The 18,394-nt window shown below is 38.6% G+C and overlaps 1 protein-coding gene across 1 annotated transcript in view; it reads right to left on the bottom strand.

Moving 5' to 3' along the window:
* The window catches only part of EP300 (E1A binding protein p300), an 82,089-nt gene that overhangs the window by 37,744 nt on the left and 25,951 nt on the right, over positions 1 to 18,394 (bottom strand). The window contains exons 3-10 of the mRNA XM_047065964.1: positions 14,471 to 14,647; positions 12,574 to 12,835; positions 11,839 to 11,952; positions 10,617 to 10,862; positions 4,977 to 5,070; positions 4,243 to 4,380; positions 2,443 to 2,560; positions 1,396 to 1,570 (exon numbers count right to left, since the gene is read on the bottom strand). Coding sequence (XP_046921920.1) covers positions 1,396 to 1,570; positions 2,443 to 2,560; positions 4,243 to 4,380; positions 4,977 to 5,070; positions 10,617 to 10,862; positions 11,839 to 11,952; positions 12,574 to 12,835; positions 14,471 to 14,647 — 1,324 coding nt within the window. The remainder of the gene's footprint in view (positions 1 to 1,395; positions 1,571 to 2,442; positions 2,561 to 4,242; positions 4,381 to 4,976; positions 5,071 to 10,616; positions 10,863 to 11,838; positions 11,953 to 12,573; positions 12,836 to 14,470; positions 14,648 to 18,394) is intronic.

The following is an 18,394-nucleotide window of genomic DNA, read 5'->3' as shown; positions in this document are numbered from 1 at the left end:
GCTTTTCCTTTGTCAGTGGGCCTCCTTGTACACTCTTTCTCTGCCAGAAATGCTGTTCCTCTTCTCAATTCTTCTCCCACCATGGCCCAATGAGAACACTGCAGTTAACAAACGGAGCTGCTAAAGGCAAGTGGTAACCAGCAGTTCTCCATTTTACTACTTTGAGGCCTGAGGGAGATGAATTTTGAGCCCACCAAAAATCCTGGCATGAGTTGGTACCTATTCACTCAGCTTGGCACTATCTACAGGTAATCGGCTTTCCCTGACTCAAGATATACAGAATTTCTGCTATCATAGCCTTTCTCACATCATTTAATATAGCCTGTGTTCTTCCTCATCACTGTGTACCTAACTCCTTATGTCACTGCTTGAAACCTTGTCATCAGTCAGTGAATAAGGCAATGCATAATCATCTTGGCTATCTGGTTAATTCACTAAGTTGAGAAGGCTGCTATACCAGAATACTAAAACTGTCAAGATGAATTTATTTTTATTTATTAATTTTTTTTTTAATGTTTATTCATTTTTGAGAGACACAGCATGAGCAGGGAAGGGGCAGCGAGAGAGAGAGAGAGACACACACAGAATCTAAAGCAGGCTCCAGGCTCTGAGCTGTCAGCACAGAGCCTGACACGGGGCTCGAACCCACAAACTGTGAGATCATGACCCAAGCTGAAGTCGGACACTCAACCGACTGAGCCACCCAGGCGCCCCTCAAGATGAATTTTTAAATGCTTCTAGGGGCGGCACCCGGGTGGCTCAGTCGGTTAAGCATGTGACTTCAGCTCAGGTCATGATCTTGCGGTTCATGAGTTTGAGCCCTGCATCAGGCTCTGTGCTTACAGCTCAGAGCTTGTAGCCTGCTGTGGACTCTGTGTCTCCCTTTCCCTCTGCCCCTGCCCTGTTGACACTCTGTGTCTCAAATATTAACAAAAATTAAATGCTTCTGAAAAACAGTTCTTAGCCTTCAAACATACTGTATCAAGAAGAAAGCGTGACAATGTTAAGGAACACAGTGTTGATCATTTGTTTAGGATGTATGAAAGCTGGTGGGGCCTCTGAACCTGTTCAGCACTGGCTGCCTACCAAATATAAGTCCATACAAGCCTGTAGGCTACCATTTTCTAGGTGTTCACTCATAGAGAAGAGTATCTTGGGCTTCTAAAAATGATGCCAGATGATCAAAACATGTTACGCACTATGACCAGAAATCTTAAACATACTGTTTAATTACTGCTCTTATAAAGGGTTGAATTATTTTCTTTGCAAAGGCAAAAAAGGGTCATTCAAAAACTCTAGAAAAGTTATGCAAGCTAATGCAAATTAGTGACTTTGGCTAGAAAACCTTTTATTACCATTTTCTTCCCCAAAACAGCTATAATGAAAAGCACTTACTAGAAGTCATTCCTGGTTGTGGCTGCCCCATATTAGGCCCTGGATTCATAGAAACTGGTACCATGCCTGCAGCACTTGGTAGCATGTTTTGTTTCTGTAGTCTAGTCCTTCGTTTTTCTTCTAGTTCTTTCTGGATCTTATAGATTTTCTCAGCTAGCAGGTGGTAGTATTCGGCCTTTTTGAATTTTGAAAATAAAACACAGATAAGAAAAAAAGAGGAATTACTATTAGGTAACAGAAAAAATGAACAGATATTAGCTTCATTTACAGATATAAGGAGAAACCCAAAGAGGGGAAAAATCTATTCCCCTTTTAAAAGTTTTTATTTTAATTCCAGTTAGTTAATATACAGTGTTATATTAATTTCAAGTGTACAATGTAGTGATCCAATACTTCATATGTCACCTGGTGCTCATCACAAGTGCATACCTTAGTCCGCAACATCTATTTCACCCATCCTCCCCACCCCCGCTTCTCCTCTGATATAACCACCATAAAAATTTACTTTCTTAGATCATCCCAGATGTGAGTTCATGTTTGGAATCATCATGTGAAAAGCAGCTTTGTGATGAAGCTACATAGTAAAGCATGACCTCTCAAAGTAGGTTAATGAAATATATGCTGGCGATTTATGGCACATGCAAAGAATATGCTACATTTTGGAAAAGTGCCAACTTAGAGAAGAATGTTCAACTGATATAGAGAAAATGGAATACTACTTGAGATGAACATACTAAGCAGCTGATTCACCATTATTCTAGTGAAAATAGCACAGAGCTGGTAACAGCTCAACCACTTTTGAAGTTGACAGAAGGACAACCCAGATAAAGTGCCACACGAGTACCCTGGATTATTAAGAGGAAAAACGTAAGATTCTTGATGACATACGCCTGAAGAAAATTGCTTTGTTATCTTGACTGTGCAGTGAAACTAAGGACAGCTGAAGGGTATCCTCTAAAGTACGGTATTGTTTGTACATGTTATGAAAAGAAACAAACAACTAGGATAGGTCTATTTCTGACTTTATGTAGAAAAATAGATACTCACCCGATTATTTGCAGATTCGTACATGTCTCCTTCCACTTTCCGGGCATATGCAACCAAGTTTTCCATCCGTCTGTCTTTTAAAGCAGCAGGATCCGGAGTAGGAAATATGGCTTGAACTCTGGAAACAGAAAATTCTACCACTATTATATCATGTCAACTTTTCATTCTTGTCATGGAAACGTCCAGTACTTTAAACTTTTTCCTGGTTAGTACTTTCTCATTTCTGTGCAATGTACACATTATGTAAAACAAAAAATGGTGGATGTGCTCAAATATTAAATGATACAGAGCAAATGAAATGGTCTCTGTGGTAAACAAAGGGTCTCCCCAATCAGAACATAAAAAAATGACACCATAATAACCCCCTCTGGTTCCTGTCATGCTAACATAGGAGCAAAAAAAATTATACTCTGCTATTTGCATAAAGGAAGTGAGGAAACCTGACCTTTCTCATTGTTTTAAGTAGAGCGACCTTCAGATCCTTCTACTCTCAATTTATTCAGCTTAATAAAACCTAATAATCACCACAAAATCTTTCAAGACCAAAAACTTCAAGTGGAAGGGGCAGAATGCATAACGATTCTGCCAAATTCAGTGTCTTTTACTTTCTAACAGTTCCCTACAAAATGTTTGGCACTACGGTTCCTGAAGATTTGACCAATACTTTTCCAGCCTCTAATTTTATTATTTGGAGATTTCGTGTTCACTTGTGTAGGACTTGAAGAAAACCAGGTGGGGAAGAAATAAATGGAAGTTTAGAAGAATATTTTGAGTTGGTAAAAATTTCGCAAGCATATAATGTCAAGTCAGATGATCGATCCCAAATAATCCATTGTCTGCTATGAGAGAACAGGTGCTAAACAACTGGAGTATCACAAAATAAGTTTGCTTTGCTTATTCCTTTTTAATTCATTTTATTAAAATCTTAGGGTTTTCTTGTCAAATTCCACTTCTGGTACCATTGATTTTGAATTTCTAAACGAAAGTCAAATGTAACTGGTATGCTAATGTAATATAAAAATTAGTTTAGATAAAAAATAGACCACACAGCTCTAAGCCAATAAAAAATATGGATGGACTGAAAGAGACCCTTCTATTAAGTGGAGAAAAAAATGAAAAAAGACTGCTTTCCCCGAGGAGAAAAATGCTGGATGTCACTCAAAGTGCAAGTTCCATAGCAATGAGCAAGGTTCAAGCTCTGTTTTTTTTATATTATCGGGCACATTACATTTTACTGCTATCGCTTTCTCCTCCTTCACCTGCCAAGACCTCTTTAAAGAAGAGGGTGGCTGAATGGCTGGCATCCATCAACTCCATAACAAACAATACAGAGGTATCTCACCAACTACTGACATGCACATCCGGAGGGCCAGAAGACCATAGAGGAGCCACTCTACCAGGTTAAACTTGTCAACATCATAAAAGCTTTAATAGGGATAAAGGAAAAGAGTGTTGCCACCACCATATTCTAAAGAGCTGAGAGAGACCTGGTTTTCCTTTTAAAATTTGACTTTTGCAAAGGCAGTGACACTAAAACGAGTAATTTTTATATAATATATTGAAAACTGCCACTAGGTAAAATAGTTCACACACTGTTAAAGCCATAATACTCCTACAAATGATGGTGGAAAGGCTCAGAAGCAGAACAAGCAGCAAGACAGTCACAGGAGCAGAAGCATTAGCAGCAATAGCCAGACTACAGAAAAATCAATAATACTCCTCTTGTGGTTAAGTGCCTGGCAGATTGGTACCATGTTGACATGGTAACTCTCTATGAATAAGACATGCCTATAATCTTACAGTTTGTGAACAAGATGATTTCGAAGATCCTGAGTAATATCTTCATGCCACTGTTTCCGAATTCCAGTATTAGATGGTTGAGCTGCTGTTGGCATAGGACCTAGGGAGGCCACACTGGCATTTTCACTCATCATTGGGCTTTAAAAAGATATTGTGAAATAGTTTTAGTGAAGAAGGCAGGAGAAAAAAGATCTCATTTAAAGCAGAGCTGACAGTGATTACTACAATGGGTCCAACATACTATGACAAATTTCTTTACATCAAGGAATCTAGGGGAAATTGTGTGTGTGTGTGTGTGTGTGTGTGTGTGTATTTGTATGAGGCAGAGTTAACCCACAACACTTCATCATGTGGAGGGGAGGAGGAAGTCTTGGGTTTAGAAGACTTACGTGTTATGTTGTAAGACTAAACTTATTTTGACACAGCTTATCCCAGGGAATCACTGGTAATGGATTAATTCTTACCAATGGGATAGAGCAAACTCATTTTTTAAGCAACTGCACACTTGCAACTTCCTACTATATTCGGGGAAGGTACTGATCACCCATTGATACAATTTCACATAAGATTGTAGAAAGCCAAAAGTATGACCTCCAATATACTACTTGTCTTTATCCATCAAGGATGGCTTCAAATCAGGGGGAAAAAACAAAAACAAAAACAAAAAACAGAAAAGGAATTTGAACAGGAGTATGAAACATGACACAGGGCAAATATCAAGAAAAAAAACTTACTTTTGAGAATTTATGGCTGAATGCAACATTGAGTCAGAAAGAAGATTCGATGTTTGAACCCCTACACCTCCATTTACTCCCATAGGACTAGCACCTAGGACAAAACAAAAAACGAGATTGAATATTTTAAATACCAATACCAAAAAGAAAGAAAAGCTATAAAAGTACTAGAAGAACTTATCACAATAAATTTGTATCCTTTCAAACACCCAAAACCCAGAAGCCATAAGGACAAGATTTAGAAACTGGATGAGCAAAACCTAAAACCGCAACCGTTTAAGTAACTATATATGCACATATCCTTTCTTAAGCACAACTTATGCGAGGACATAGGGAACCTAAGTGCGATGAGCCCTGGAGACTGGAATCAAAGACTGTGTTTTGGTAAAACATTTTGAATACTCCTTCAAACTGCCCTGAATAGTTCTATGTGCATACATTACCTCTTCAATTAGCAATTTTATTGAATAGTCTAATTCTTTAAAAACAAAAAACAGCAATATTGACACTAACCTAGATTTTCATGCGGTTAAAAAACTCTTCTAAAATACACAATTCTATTAATATACCTCTCAAGGTATGTTAGTTAAAAACAAGGAAACAAACAAAACTTCCCACTAAAATGCCAACAGTTGGCTAGATCTATAAACATTTAATGGAGAAAAATGCTGTTGCTTTCCTTCACGTTTCCTAAATAGTAAGGCACAAATTTGCTTCTGACAGCATCAGCCTAGCTCTGAAATGTAGTTACTGGAAATGGTCTTCTAAAACAGAATTGTATTGTTCCTAATTCTGTATTTGTCGATGTAAATACTCCATGTGTAAACACTCTTTTTCAGCGAAACTATATACCTATAACATTGATTCGCTTTACTGATGGCAACCATATGAAGAGGTGAAAGAAAAACTGATTATAATGTACACCAATTTGCTTATCTCGTTGCCTTCTGATGGCACATGAAAACAGCAAAACATTCTCTCTGAAGTCTCCAGGTTCATCTAATATTGACTCTAAGAAATGGCTCAACCATAACCTGAAAAGGAATACCCTTACACCGGCCTGTATTTAAGATCCTAAGAGGGAGCATTCCCTTGAGAATACAAAAATGACGGAAGTCAGAGATTATTGGCACTGCCAGAGAAGAAGTCAGAAAGAAAAAAAAGGAATCATTAACACCTAAAACTCATCAAGAATACATTTTTGGGGGTGCCTGGATGGCTCAAGTCAGTTAAGTGTCCGACTCTTGATTTTGGCTCAGGTCATGATCTCATGGTTCGTGAGTTCAAATCCCACAAGCCCGGGAGTCTGTGCTAAAGGCACAGAGACTGCTTGGGATTTTCTCCCTGCCCTCCCCTGCCACTCTTAAAATAAACAAACTTAGGGGAAAAAACACGTGTTTTTTGTTTTCTAAGCCCTGGGAGGAATCTCATACTAATAAGACCTTTATAGAGTAGGTGAATTCAGTAGGTACTAGAAGATTAAGAACATGGTCAAATACAGTCAAGGAAGTCTTATAGTAAAAAATTCTAATTTAGGGCTCCAGAAAGGATTCTCTCTTCTTGCTACAGAATCTCTATAACCTGATATATGTTAACAGATCCTGTAGTTCTGTCTACTTAATGCCCATCCAAACTAGAGAGGTCTCAAAGTAGAGGCCATGCCCCTTTCCTATGCCCACCCCCGCCCCCAGCACATGGCATATCTGAATGAATGCTATTTCTCATTTATTCAAATATCCGCATCAATCAAAGTACCTCCAATTTATAACTGAGAACGTTCCAGCATTACAGCTAGGTCTGCCACAATGGGTGTTGTATCCATACTACCAAGTTGTTACTATGAATGGGTCTTGGTATGCTTATAAGCATTAGTATAAATGTTTGCTTAGGGTACTTCATCCTATTCAGTACTCCACATCTCAGGTAAAGATGGTATGATACAGACCCATAAACATAAATACTACTTTTTCTAAACATCCAACAACCTGGGAAAACAAACTAGCACTCATATCTACCAAACAGGTGAGATATGAGACCTTGAGAAGAGAGTACATAACAAAACCCAGGAGTTCTTGACAGTAATAGGGCCAGAATTTCCATAACATAGTTGAAAGATAGCTAACCAATAATGTGAAGGTCAGTAATAAAACAAAAGAATAGGCCAGCTAAAGACAAACAAAAAATCCTAAGACATTTTTATGCTGAAATTATTAAAGCCTGATCACATACACACAACCATACATGGCATATTCATTCCAAGAGTGTTTAATCTGGATTTAATTATAAGGATCGCTTCTCAGCCTTTTGGCTAAGATCAAGTGTGGATTTAATCATAAGGAAACAATCAGACTAATTCAAATTATAGGACAATCTACAGTGTTCACCGAAAGTCAATGTGTGGTGAACAAAGAGAAGGAAGATGACTTCTAGATTAAGAGACAAAAAGCACGTAACAAACTGAATGGAAAAGCCCTGAATGACTGTGGGGGACAATTGGAGAAATTAAAATATAGACTGTACATTAGATGACATTATTAACAAATATTAAATTGTGTAGGCACAGTAACAGCACTGTGGTTATGGAGAAGAATGTCCTTATTCTTAGGAAATACATGCTAAACTAGCAGTCAAGTGTCAGGATATCTCGAGTACATGAAGAAATAAAGCAAAAGTGGCAAAAATGTTGAAAATAAATAAATCTAGGTAAAAGGTATGCATAATGAACCAGAATCAAGACTTGGATTTCAACCAACTGAGCCACCCAGGCACGCCACAAAAAGTGTTATTATGTTCCAAATTTCCTGACGAAGTTTTCCCCTCAATTTCTAATTATATATCCAATCTGCCCTCTTGGTAGGATCCCCAACAATACTTTAGCATTAAAATAATATGGGTGAGGGCGCCTGGGTGGCTCAGTCAGTTAAGCGTCCAACTCTTGGTTTCGGCTCAGGTCATGATCTTGCTCACAGTTTCGTGGGTTCAAGCCCTGCAATGGGCTCTACACTGGCAGCATGGAGCCCGTTTGGGATTCTCTCTGCCCCTCCCCACTCATGCTCTGTCTCTCTCAAAAATAAATAAACAGGGGTGCCTGGGTGGCTCTGTGAAGTGTCTGACTTCAGCTTAGGTCATAACCTCACAGTTCATGGGATGGAGCCTGATGCGGGGCTCCATGCTAATGGCATGGAGCATAGAACTTGCTTCAGATTCTGTGTCTCCCTCTCTCTCTGCCCCTCTCTTGCTTGTGCTCTCTTTTGAAAATAAATAAATGAACTTATTTAAAGTTCATTAAATAAATGAAAATAAATAAATGAACTTTAAAAAAAAAGTATGTGTGTATATATGTGTGTATGTATATATATACGTATATATACGTTTGTGTGTGTGCGCGCATATATATATAAAAAAGCTTGTTTTAGTATTTTAAAATGACACATCAAAAATTAAGAAAATACAGTTAACGCTAATTTGAGTATTGAACCATGTATTTCTTTGATAATATGGCACTAGGCTAAGGCCAAGATGCAACTTGAGTTACATTTCTGATCATCATCAAAATTTTTATATTCCTAAGTAAAATCCATTATAAAACTCTAATAATAACAGAAGCCTTAAAGGATCACTTTAAACACCCAATAAAACAATTTATAGTAATAACCTTTAGTGCAAACATCACTCACAAGTATAAAGTTTGGTTAAAACTAATTTCATACGATTTTGGTGTGAAGTGAAAAAGCAGTCCCACATTCATAATATGCAATAAAATACTTTTTCAAAACTCTCTTAAAGACTGTGGAGAAAATTACATGTCCTAATCATGGTGATTCCATTTTGATATTCAGTTCTTTTACTCTCTAAGTTTTTAGGGAACTCAAAAATATGAAAACAGAGGGCGCACCCTTCAACATAAACACACAAGATTATTAAAAAAAAAAAAAATTAGTGTTTATTTTTGAGAAAGAGAGAGAGAGAGAGAGTGAGCAAGGGAGGGGCAGAGAGAGAGGGGGAGACACAGAATCCGAAGCAGGCTCCAGGCTCTGAGCTGTCAGCACAGAGCCTGATGCGGGGTTGAACCCACAAACTGTGAGATTATGACCTGAGCTGACGTCAGATGCTTAACCGACTGAGCCACTCAGGCATCCCACAAGATTATTTTTAAAAGGGCTTTCATATATGGGGCGCCTGGGTGGCTTGGTAGGTTAAGCATCCAAATGGATTGACTGATTTCAGCTCAAGTCATGATCTCACGGTCTGAGTTTGTGCCCCATACTGGGCTCTGTGCTGACAGTGCAGAGGTGGCTTGGGATTCTCTAGTTTCCTATATCCCTCTGTCTCTCTGCCTCTACCCTACTGATGGGCGCTCGCTTGCTTGCTCTTTCAAAAATAAATAAAAAAATAAATAAAAATAACATAAATAAAAGGGCTTTCATATGAAAGAAAAAACACTTCATATGTAAGTCTTTGCCTATCTGGGTTGGGCCTGATGAATAGAAAGCATGAGGCTATATATAACATGCCAGAAAGAGAGTGTATTCATATTAGTTTTTAATATGGGATTGAATACAACAAAAGAAATAAATGAGGTATCTAGAAGTTTTGGTTCACAATGATTATCACTAAAAAGGCACCACTGATTGAATTAACAAGAAATAAATGGAAACTTTAGATTAATTTTTAATCCTAAAATAAAGACACTAAAAAAAGGGAAAAAGATATCTCAAGAAACTAACTTTTAAACAATTTTGTGGCTATATACAAATGTACATACACAGATGATACAAAGGAGACAAAAAGAACAAAATTAGGAATTAAAACAGAAGTTTGAAAAATTAACAGGAAATAACCAGTTACAAAAATGAAAATCCAGGCCAGGCAGTAGAAAATCCAGGGGTAGAAAACTGCACTGGGTCAAGATCCTAAAACTCAAGGAAGAGTCTGGGTAACTTTTTGGGTAACACGGAAAGAGAGAAGAAAATAAGCAATCTTAAGTAAAAAAAAAGGTGAAGGGGCAGGGGAAGGAAGTCCTCAGATCTCTATTTTTGACCCCTTTTCATGTACTTGAATACGTAAGAATTTGAAAACTAGCCTGAAAGGGTAGGATTAGCTCTTCATCCCAGTTTCTGGTCTAGTTTTTTAATAATCTCCTCACTCAATGATTATTTAACAAGTTAGCACTGCTTGTCAAGAAACTGTAATACATTCAAGTTAAAACCAACAAAAATCAACAAGATTACATTTCTGTAAGAGTAGCACGCTCAATTTTGCTTTCTCATTTAGAATCAAACAATAATGGGCAGAAACTAAAGGCTATTGCAAATATTATCCAGAGGATGACAATGGACTTCATAGGAAAAAGTATGATGCATTACTCAGTACCAGACTGTTTTCTAGAAAGTTATGGAAGAAATCATCAACAAGGACAAGCAGCTGCCTCTGGTATATAGATTATGATGAGACCTTTACACTACAATCTTTAAAAAATTACTCCAAGAAATTAATCATGTAACAAAAAAATTAAGAGATGGGGAGACACACACATACACACACAGACCAAAATAAACCAAGAAGATAATTCTGCATATTACATGGCATGTATACACATAACCAACATCACATCTGTCACAAGGGAAGACACAAACTTACTCATGTTGCTCATGGGCCGCATGCCTTGGGGAGACTGGCCAGACTGCTGAGTCTGCTGGTTCTTTGCTTGCACCTGGGGTTGCGTCGGCATCTGATTTACTTGATAGGGCAGCCCAAGAGCTGCATAGGCCCTTTCTATAGAGCTGGGATCAATCTGACTGACAGTGCTTAGGCTGGGGGTAGACTGCTGACCCACCCCTAGAGAGCTAGTATTTCCAAGTCCAACTGGTGCTCCAGTCAGAATTGCTAGAGAAGACAAAAGAGATGGGATTATAACATTAAAGATGTGAGAAAAATAGACTAACCTATCTGAATGAATTTAGAAGACACAAAATTGTTACGTGATTATGAAACATCTCATTATGAAACAACATGCATCTTGTTTCCTGTTATTTCCCTGAAATAAATGTCTAGATGCACAACTGAATGGTCAAAGGGGATCACTATCACTGGCATGAAAGGCTTTTGATCCAGAGTACCCAAAAGCCTACCTACAGGCTGTATCAGTGTTCCCACCAACTATGTATGAATGACTCAGAACCATACAAATGCCAATACCAGGTAGCATTTCTGATCAAGTGGTGAGAATGTCCTCCCTCTACTGAACTATTTCCTTATCCCAATTTTCTACTGGGCTATTTATGATTTCTTAATTAATTTATGGCATTTAATTCCTTCTTCACATGTTGCACGTTTCCAAATCTGTCATTCACCACAAATGCTTAATATTTTGTTTCTAGAGAGGTATGGTAGCTACACTTAGATCTTTCTACTTTTGTCTTTATCTCAGAAAAGCTCATCATCCTAGACTTCTAAAAATAATTTCAAACTTTTTCCCTTTCTCTTTAAATAACTTCAAAGTATCTAAATATTTAGACCACAGGTATAAAAGAGTAACTTGCCCAACGTCAAAGCAATGATCTTTTAAGTTTTCATGAATGTAAAAATGGAGCATTAATTCACCCTTTTTATACAGAATAATTATTTAAAAAGTTTCTGGATCTTACTTTAGGTAATAAGCAGTTCAATCCTAACCTCATTAATATGAAGTTAATGGGAGTGGAAACAACCTAGTATGACAGCACAGGGCAGTCACAGAACTTCAAATAATCAAGAAGCACTTAGTCTAAATCCCACCAAACTGCACCGAGAATAAATAAAATAATAAATAAATAAAATAAGTAATAAATAAATAAAAGCTTTAAAAGACTTAATCACTTACACTGTTGATTTCTCTTATCTCCAGCATTTTTAAGGGGGAGACACACAGGACAATCATGCCTCGTACAATTCTTCCAGTGTGAAATGATTTGTCGAGAAGATGCACAGTGTGCCACTAAAAAGAAAAAAAATAATTGTTCTGCAAATGTAGCTTATACTTTTTTATATCAGTATCCACTAACTTGTTGATCACTTAACAAGTGCTACAAATGTTCACTCATTTCATCTTCCTAACATCCCTATAGGGTAGCTATTGGCACTATTTTATAGTTAAGAAAACAGGCAAGACCTGGTTAACTAATTTGCATTAAGTCAGAGTACTCAAAATGGGATTCAAACTTAAGCAATCTGCCTCCAAAGCCCGTATTTTTCACCAAGACATGCAATGTACTTTACTCTATAAAAACAGATTTCTAATGACACCATACACACATAAATTGTATTAAGTTGGGTAACACTGTTTTAGTGTTTACCTATATGATAGCAAATCCTCAATAATATTTAAACTATGCTATGCGGGGGCAAATCAAAGTCAGTAAGGGTCATCACAAGAGGAAAATCCTTAAAATTTTCTACCATAGCCCTACATAATAACAAAATGATACTGAATTTTATCACCTCCTAACATGGACATTATCGGTAAAGAAGTCTCAAAACAGAGTAGAACACACTTTTTTTCTTCTCTCGGACTATAAATATTCATTGCTAAGCACAGAAACCCTCTGAGCCCACTCACCTTGGCAGGACTTGCCTGACTGGCAGTGTGTCATGTGGTTCAGGACGTTCTTCATCGTGCGACAGTGGGGAAGGTTGCACTGCCTTACTTCCCCATTAGCCTGCTCGCGGCGCTGGCACTTGTGGGCGTGCAACAGGAGCACGAGCTGCTGCTGGATGAGCTTGCGCTTCTCTGGATCAGCCGTGTGCGCTCCAGAACCCATCCCTTGGGCTACCGGAGTCACGAGGCCTGGCTGCTGGACCTGTGGGGCCTGCTGTTGACCCTAAGAGAGAAAACAACAAAGGTACATGTAACATTAGGTGTCATAGGGTGCTTTTTAGTAAATACAGACCTGGACATTTTCTTTCTTTTTTTTTTTTTAATTTTTTTTTTTTTAATGTTTGTTTATTTTTGAGACAGAGAGAAACAGAGCATGAACGGGTCAGAGAGAGAGGGAGACACAGAATCTGAAACAGGCTCCAGGCTCTGAGCAGTCAGCACAGAGCCCGACGCGGGGCTCGAACTCACGGACCATGAGATCATGACCTGAGCCGAAGTCGGACACTTAACCGACTGAGCCACCCAGGTGCCCCAGACCTGGACATTTTCAATTAAAACCTTTAAGGACATCCACCACGTGCCACAGGGGATTCCAAGGTAGATAAACATCAGTCCCACCATCAAGAAGTTCAATAACAAAGTTACATCACCAAGTAATATAATCAAAGTATACGTAATATACAGAGAGCAAAACAAAGAGGACACCATAAGCTCAGGTGGGAGAGGGAAAGGCAAGGAATCCGTAGCGAAGAGCAAGTCCAAGTCAGGTTCTGAAGCACAGTAACAAAAACCTCCTGGGAGACTGAGCAGGGGCCTTTTAGGTGGGTGAAAAGTTAGTTTCTGTAATTATGGAAGAAAGCGCTTTCTCTTCCCTGATAAAGTAAACATTTCTGGGGTCACAGATGCCATGTTTTATTCTTTTTTAAAAGATCTGCAGTACTTAAAGTATCTGAAATATAGGCAAAAAAATAAAAAACAAAAAATCTGAAAGAGAAATGGAATTTCTATAGGACAATTTTTCCCAAAGGTAAACAGGGACTACTTAACAAATTTACAAGTAGAAACAGTTTTACTTTTAGAAAAATAGCAATGTTAGAAGCTTTGGAGATTTATTCAAAACAAAAATCACTGTTTTGTTTTTTTTTTAAACATTTTTATTTCTTATTTTTAAGAGACAGAGACAGACAGAGCATGAGTGGAGGAGGGGCAGTGAGAGAGGGAGACAGAGAATCTGAAGCCAGGCTCCAGGCTCTGAGCTGTTAGCACAGAGCCCAACGCGGGGCTCGAACTCAGGAAGCTCGAGATCATGACCTGAGCTGAAGTCAGACGCTTAACCCACTGAGCCACCCAGGCGCCCCTGGGGGCTCGAACTCAGGAACCTCGAGATCATGGCCTGAGCTGAAGTCAGATGAACCGACTGACCAACCCAGGCGTCCCCCACAAAATCACTGTTTAAAAACAGTGTTTAACTTTGAGAGGGAAATTACTTTTGTGTGCTGATATCAGATACAAATGTGTAGATATGGTCACTGAGAGCTGGAATCCTTTGCTTGAGAGTACTTTCCAAGAGAAGTTCTACTTTCATATTCTATAGAAATACTCACAAGAAGAAGATGTGTAATATGGCAGGCTACAAAATTTTCACTGTAGCAGCCCCACTTGCTCCCATTTGGCCCAACACCCTTACTGAACAATACTACAAGAAATAAAAACCCATGGGAAATGGAAGGTATCAAGCCTCCTTGATCAAAGGGTCCATCTTCACATCCTAGTGTGTACAGCAGAAAGCATTACAGTTTAACAGTTCTTTGTCAAAACGCCAGTTTAAAGACAAATTTGTAGACAGATTACTACCCACCATGTTGGGCATTCCTCCACCAGGAACTGCCTTTTTGTCCATTGCAAATGGAGGTAAGCTATTTGGTAGTACAGACTTTGTCTGAATCTGGAGACCAAGGCCACTGGCTCCAATCTGCTGTCCAGAATTCTGAGTGTATGGTGAACCATAAGGATTAGGGTTGTTCATCATTCCCATCTAAGAATTAAAAAAAAAAAGATGAGAAATTAAATCTTATTCCTTACATTAACGGAACATTACTATTCTCTTCCCTTTTTTTTTTTTTTTAAACGTTTATTTATTTTTGAGAGAGAGAGAGGGAGACACAGAATCAGAAGCAGGTTCCAGGCTCTGAGCTGTCAGCCCAGAGCGCAACGCAGGGCTCGAACCCACGAACTATGAGATCATGACCTGAGCCTCAGTCAGATGCTTAACTGACTGAGCCACCGAGGTGCCCCTCTTTCCTTTTCCACTTCCTAATTTATAAAAACAATTTTAAAGGAAATCCTCTACCATTATAAATAAGACTAGAGAAGTATGTTCATGAAAATACTCACTTTCAAAACTGAGGAGCCTCAGCTCAGGTAGAGTAAATTTACAGCTATTTTCTGTAAATACTTGATATAAATGTGTTTTAGAAATTTTTATAAGCATTTTCATTAATCTGTATCTGCTAAGGTTTGCCATTCATCTTCACTTTTAATGCATTAAATATATTTTTATTTAATGTACAATATATGACTTAATAAATTCAACTCAATAAATGACCTAATCCCTAAATTTGTTAGAGAGTTTGATATGTGAAAAGCATCTGAATGCTTGTTCCAGCATTTTGTTTACATAAAAGGTAGCAAACTGATAGTTCAGGGGATATTTTTCATTTAGGAACAAAGCGGCAGAGTGATTTTGAAACTTTCTGAATCTGAATCCTTTAGACAGAACATGTAAACTTCAGAGTCCGTATCAGTCCTTGCTGTCTTAAACCTAGCAGCTTTGAGGCGCCTGGGTGGCTCAGTGGGTTATGTGTCTGACTCTTAATTTTGGCGTAGGTCACGATCCCAGGATAGTGGGATCAAGCCCTGCACTGGACTCCATGCTGAGCGTGGAGCCTGCTTAAGATTCTCTCTCACCCTCACCCTCTGCTGCTCTCCCCAGCTCGCATGCTCTCCCTCAAAAATAAAAAAAAATAAATTTAAAAAACCTAGCTGCTTTATTCATTAAATTACCTGCTTGGATCTTGAAGTAATTTAAATTTCTTTGTAACCCCTATATACTTAAGAAAGGAGGTTTTTGTCTGTATTTATGAAAGTCAACCTGGAGTGCTGGACAGTTATTAAAGAACAGAGTATTAATTATTCAGAAGCCAAATGTTTTACAGATAGCAATGATAAAACTTACAATCCTTCCATATAAGAAACCACTGTAGGGGCGCCTGGGTGGCGCAGTCGGTTAAGCGTCCGACTTCAGCCAGGTCACGATCTCGCGGTCCGCGAGTTCGAGCCCCATGTCAGGCTCTGGGCTGATGGCTCAGAGCCTGGAGCCTGTTTCCGATTCTGTGTCTCCCTCTCTCTCTGCCCCTCCCCCGTTCATGCTCTGTCTCTCTCTGTCCCAAAAATAAATAAACGTTGAAAAAAAAAAATTAAAAAAAAAGAAACCACTGTAAGTCAAACACCACCTACTAAAACATATAGCAAAGCTCTCAGAAAACTAGGGAAACTACCGCTACTGCCCAATTAAAAGGAGTCATACTAGATTTTCATCCCTCTCAGCTAGATCCAATTCTATCAGAGGAGCCTTCAAATTCCATCTCTAAACGCACACACACACACACACACACACACCCCCACAATTGCTCCCAGTCCACTGTCACTGTCTTAATTCAAGCCCCGCAATCACAGCTTGTGTAGACTGTGTCCAACAGGTTTCCTCACCTTCTGTCTATTCTATTTTCTACCCAGAGCCTTCATGATCTCCATGAGGCCTATCTATCCATGGTGTCCTACTATATCCTGTACCAACTAACTCGCAAATCTGAGGAGCAGCTTGCTTCTTGAATCTCTAGCATCTGCCTTAAAGATTTTCCTTTTCCCTATAACTAGACAGTGGCACACCCTCCCTTCCTGTTTGACTCCTGAATGATAACCTGTAAAAGAAATAAAATACTAAGTTCACAAAGAGGCAGTCCAATTTTTCTTTTTGTTGCCTTACTTAAAGATACATTTCAAAAGCTACCATCTCTATGAAACATCTGTCTATAGTCCTAGAGAGCTAAAGAACTCTTTTTCTACCCTGACATAAATGTTTGTGCCTTTATTTATAATACAACACAGATGATAAAATAAAATGCCTGCCTCTTCTATGCCCCAAGACTCTGCACAGTAGGGGAAAGAACTCAGTTCATTTCTCTTTGTAACCCCATTGTCCTAAATCTGATCAACAAAAGGAGCCCCTTGACTCAGGAAAACAGAAATATAAAAGTCATAAAATAAACACATAAGCCCCTGTAAGTAAAACTGTTCTTTCAACCATACGCAGTACCTATTCTCTGGCAAATGTATACGAATATGACATCTTTATCAGTTCCAAGGTTTGCCTATAGTGAAGAGGCAAAATAAAGAAAAATTCGAGAACATTTACAGTTTCCAGATGAGATCAGAGACTAGGATGGAGTTCAGTAACTCAGGAATTGAGCCTGAAAGAAGTGGCAAGGTTTGGAGCAGCCTGAATGGGAAGCATCCAGAGTAAAAAACTTACTGCTTGAATCTTCAATAACTGGAATTTCTTAAGTGAATCTGGCCAATAAGACTGTAGGGACGATCAAATACAGAAACAGGTTTAAACCCAAGTTCAGGTTTCTTTTGGTAGTTTCATGTGTGGCTGCAGGTGTGGGGGCTACAGATGCTTTTCCAGTACTAACATTCATACTACTATAGTTCCAATAATACACGAGCCTGTATCTGGGAGAGTTACAGTTCACTTAACTGTGTTTCCTATTAGCGTGGAAATTCATGATAGACATAAAACGAAAGCCATTCTAACACAGAATCTGCAAGACAGACCATAAAAGACCAACAGACAATAAATTAAGCTTTTAGGAGTCCATTATTTACATAAATAAATAAAATACTGGGATCTGCAGGCTGTTTTGAGGTCTCTTAAATAAGTATGTCTCTACTCAAATAGATCAGAGGAGAATCTGGTCCTTCATGTTTGTTCACACAGACACTGCCTTACCTGCTCACACCAACTGAGTTTCAACCAGTTCCTGACATTGCTTACTTTCTCAATCATGATGCCTTAGCTAGGAACTCCAAAGTGGACTATGGCCTCAAATAGAGAGACTGCACTGACTAGTGGTCAGCTGGCAGCAATTCATTCCTGACACTTCTCGACACCCTGACCAACAAAGGCTCTCAGTCTTTTTTGGTTTTGCCATCTTCATCAGAGTTCTGCCAGTGTTAGATAAAATACAACCAATCTCCCTATCCTTACCCTTTCACTCTCCCCAACCTCCAGTACTCCCCCACCAAATATAACAGGAAGGGAATATACTGTACTCAATTTCTGCTACACTGTAGTTCGTTATTTGATCTTGTTCCCCTTCTCTATACCTAATGTGATCCAGGTGTCCAACTACTCACCACCTACCTGCATCACAAGGATACAGATAACTAAACTCAAAACGCAGAGGACCAGGAGACCAGGAAGCTAGCTATAACAGCTCTGGGCAACTAGAACAAAAAGCACCTCAGGGGATTAGCTTTTCTCTCTTTAAAAAAAAAAAAAAAAAAATCTCACTCTACAGGTTGTTTCTAAATTTTCAGTATATTAAAAGCAGAAATGTACAGAGCACAGGAGTACAAAAAGATACCTGAGAGCGGCAATCACTGGCAAATAAATAGGAAAAATAAAAAGTGGTACCTCATATAAAGAATATAGCTATTT

This window comes from Lynx rufus, unplaced genomic scaffold (genome assembly GCF_022079265.1).
Source record: "Lynx rufus isolate CCGP_SWC_20201006 ecotype Redwood Valley unplaced genomic scaffold, mLynRuf1.p SCAF_7, whole genome shotgun sequence".
Classification (NCBI taxonomy): domain Eukaryota; kingdom Metazoa; phylum Chordata; class Mammalia; order Carnivora; family Felidae; genus Lynx; species Lynx rufus.
The sequence above is the reverse complement of the archived record's forward strand: the minus strand, read 5'-3'. Positions and strand labels throughout refer to the sequence as shown.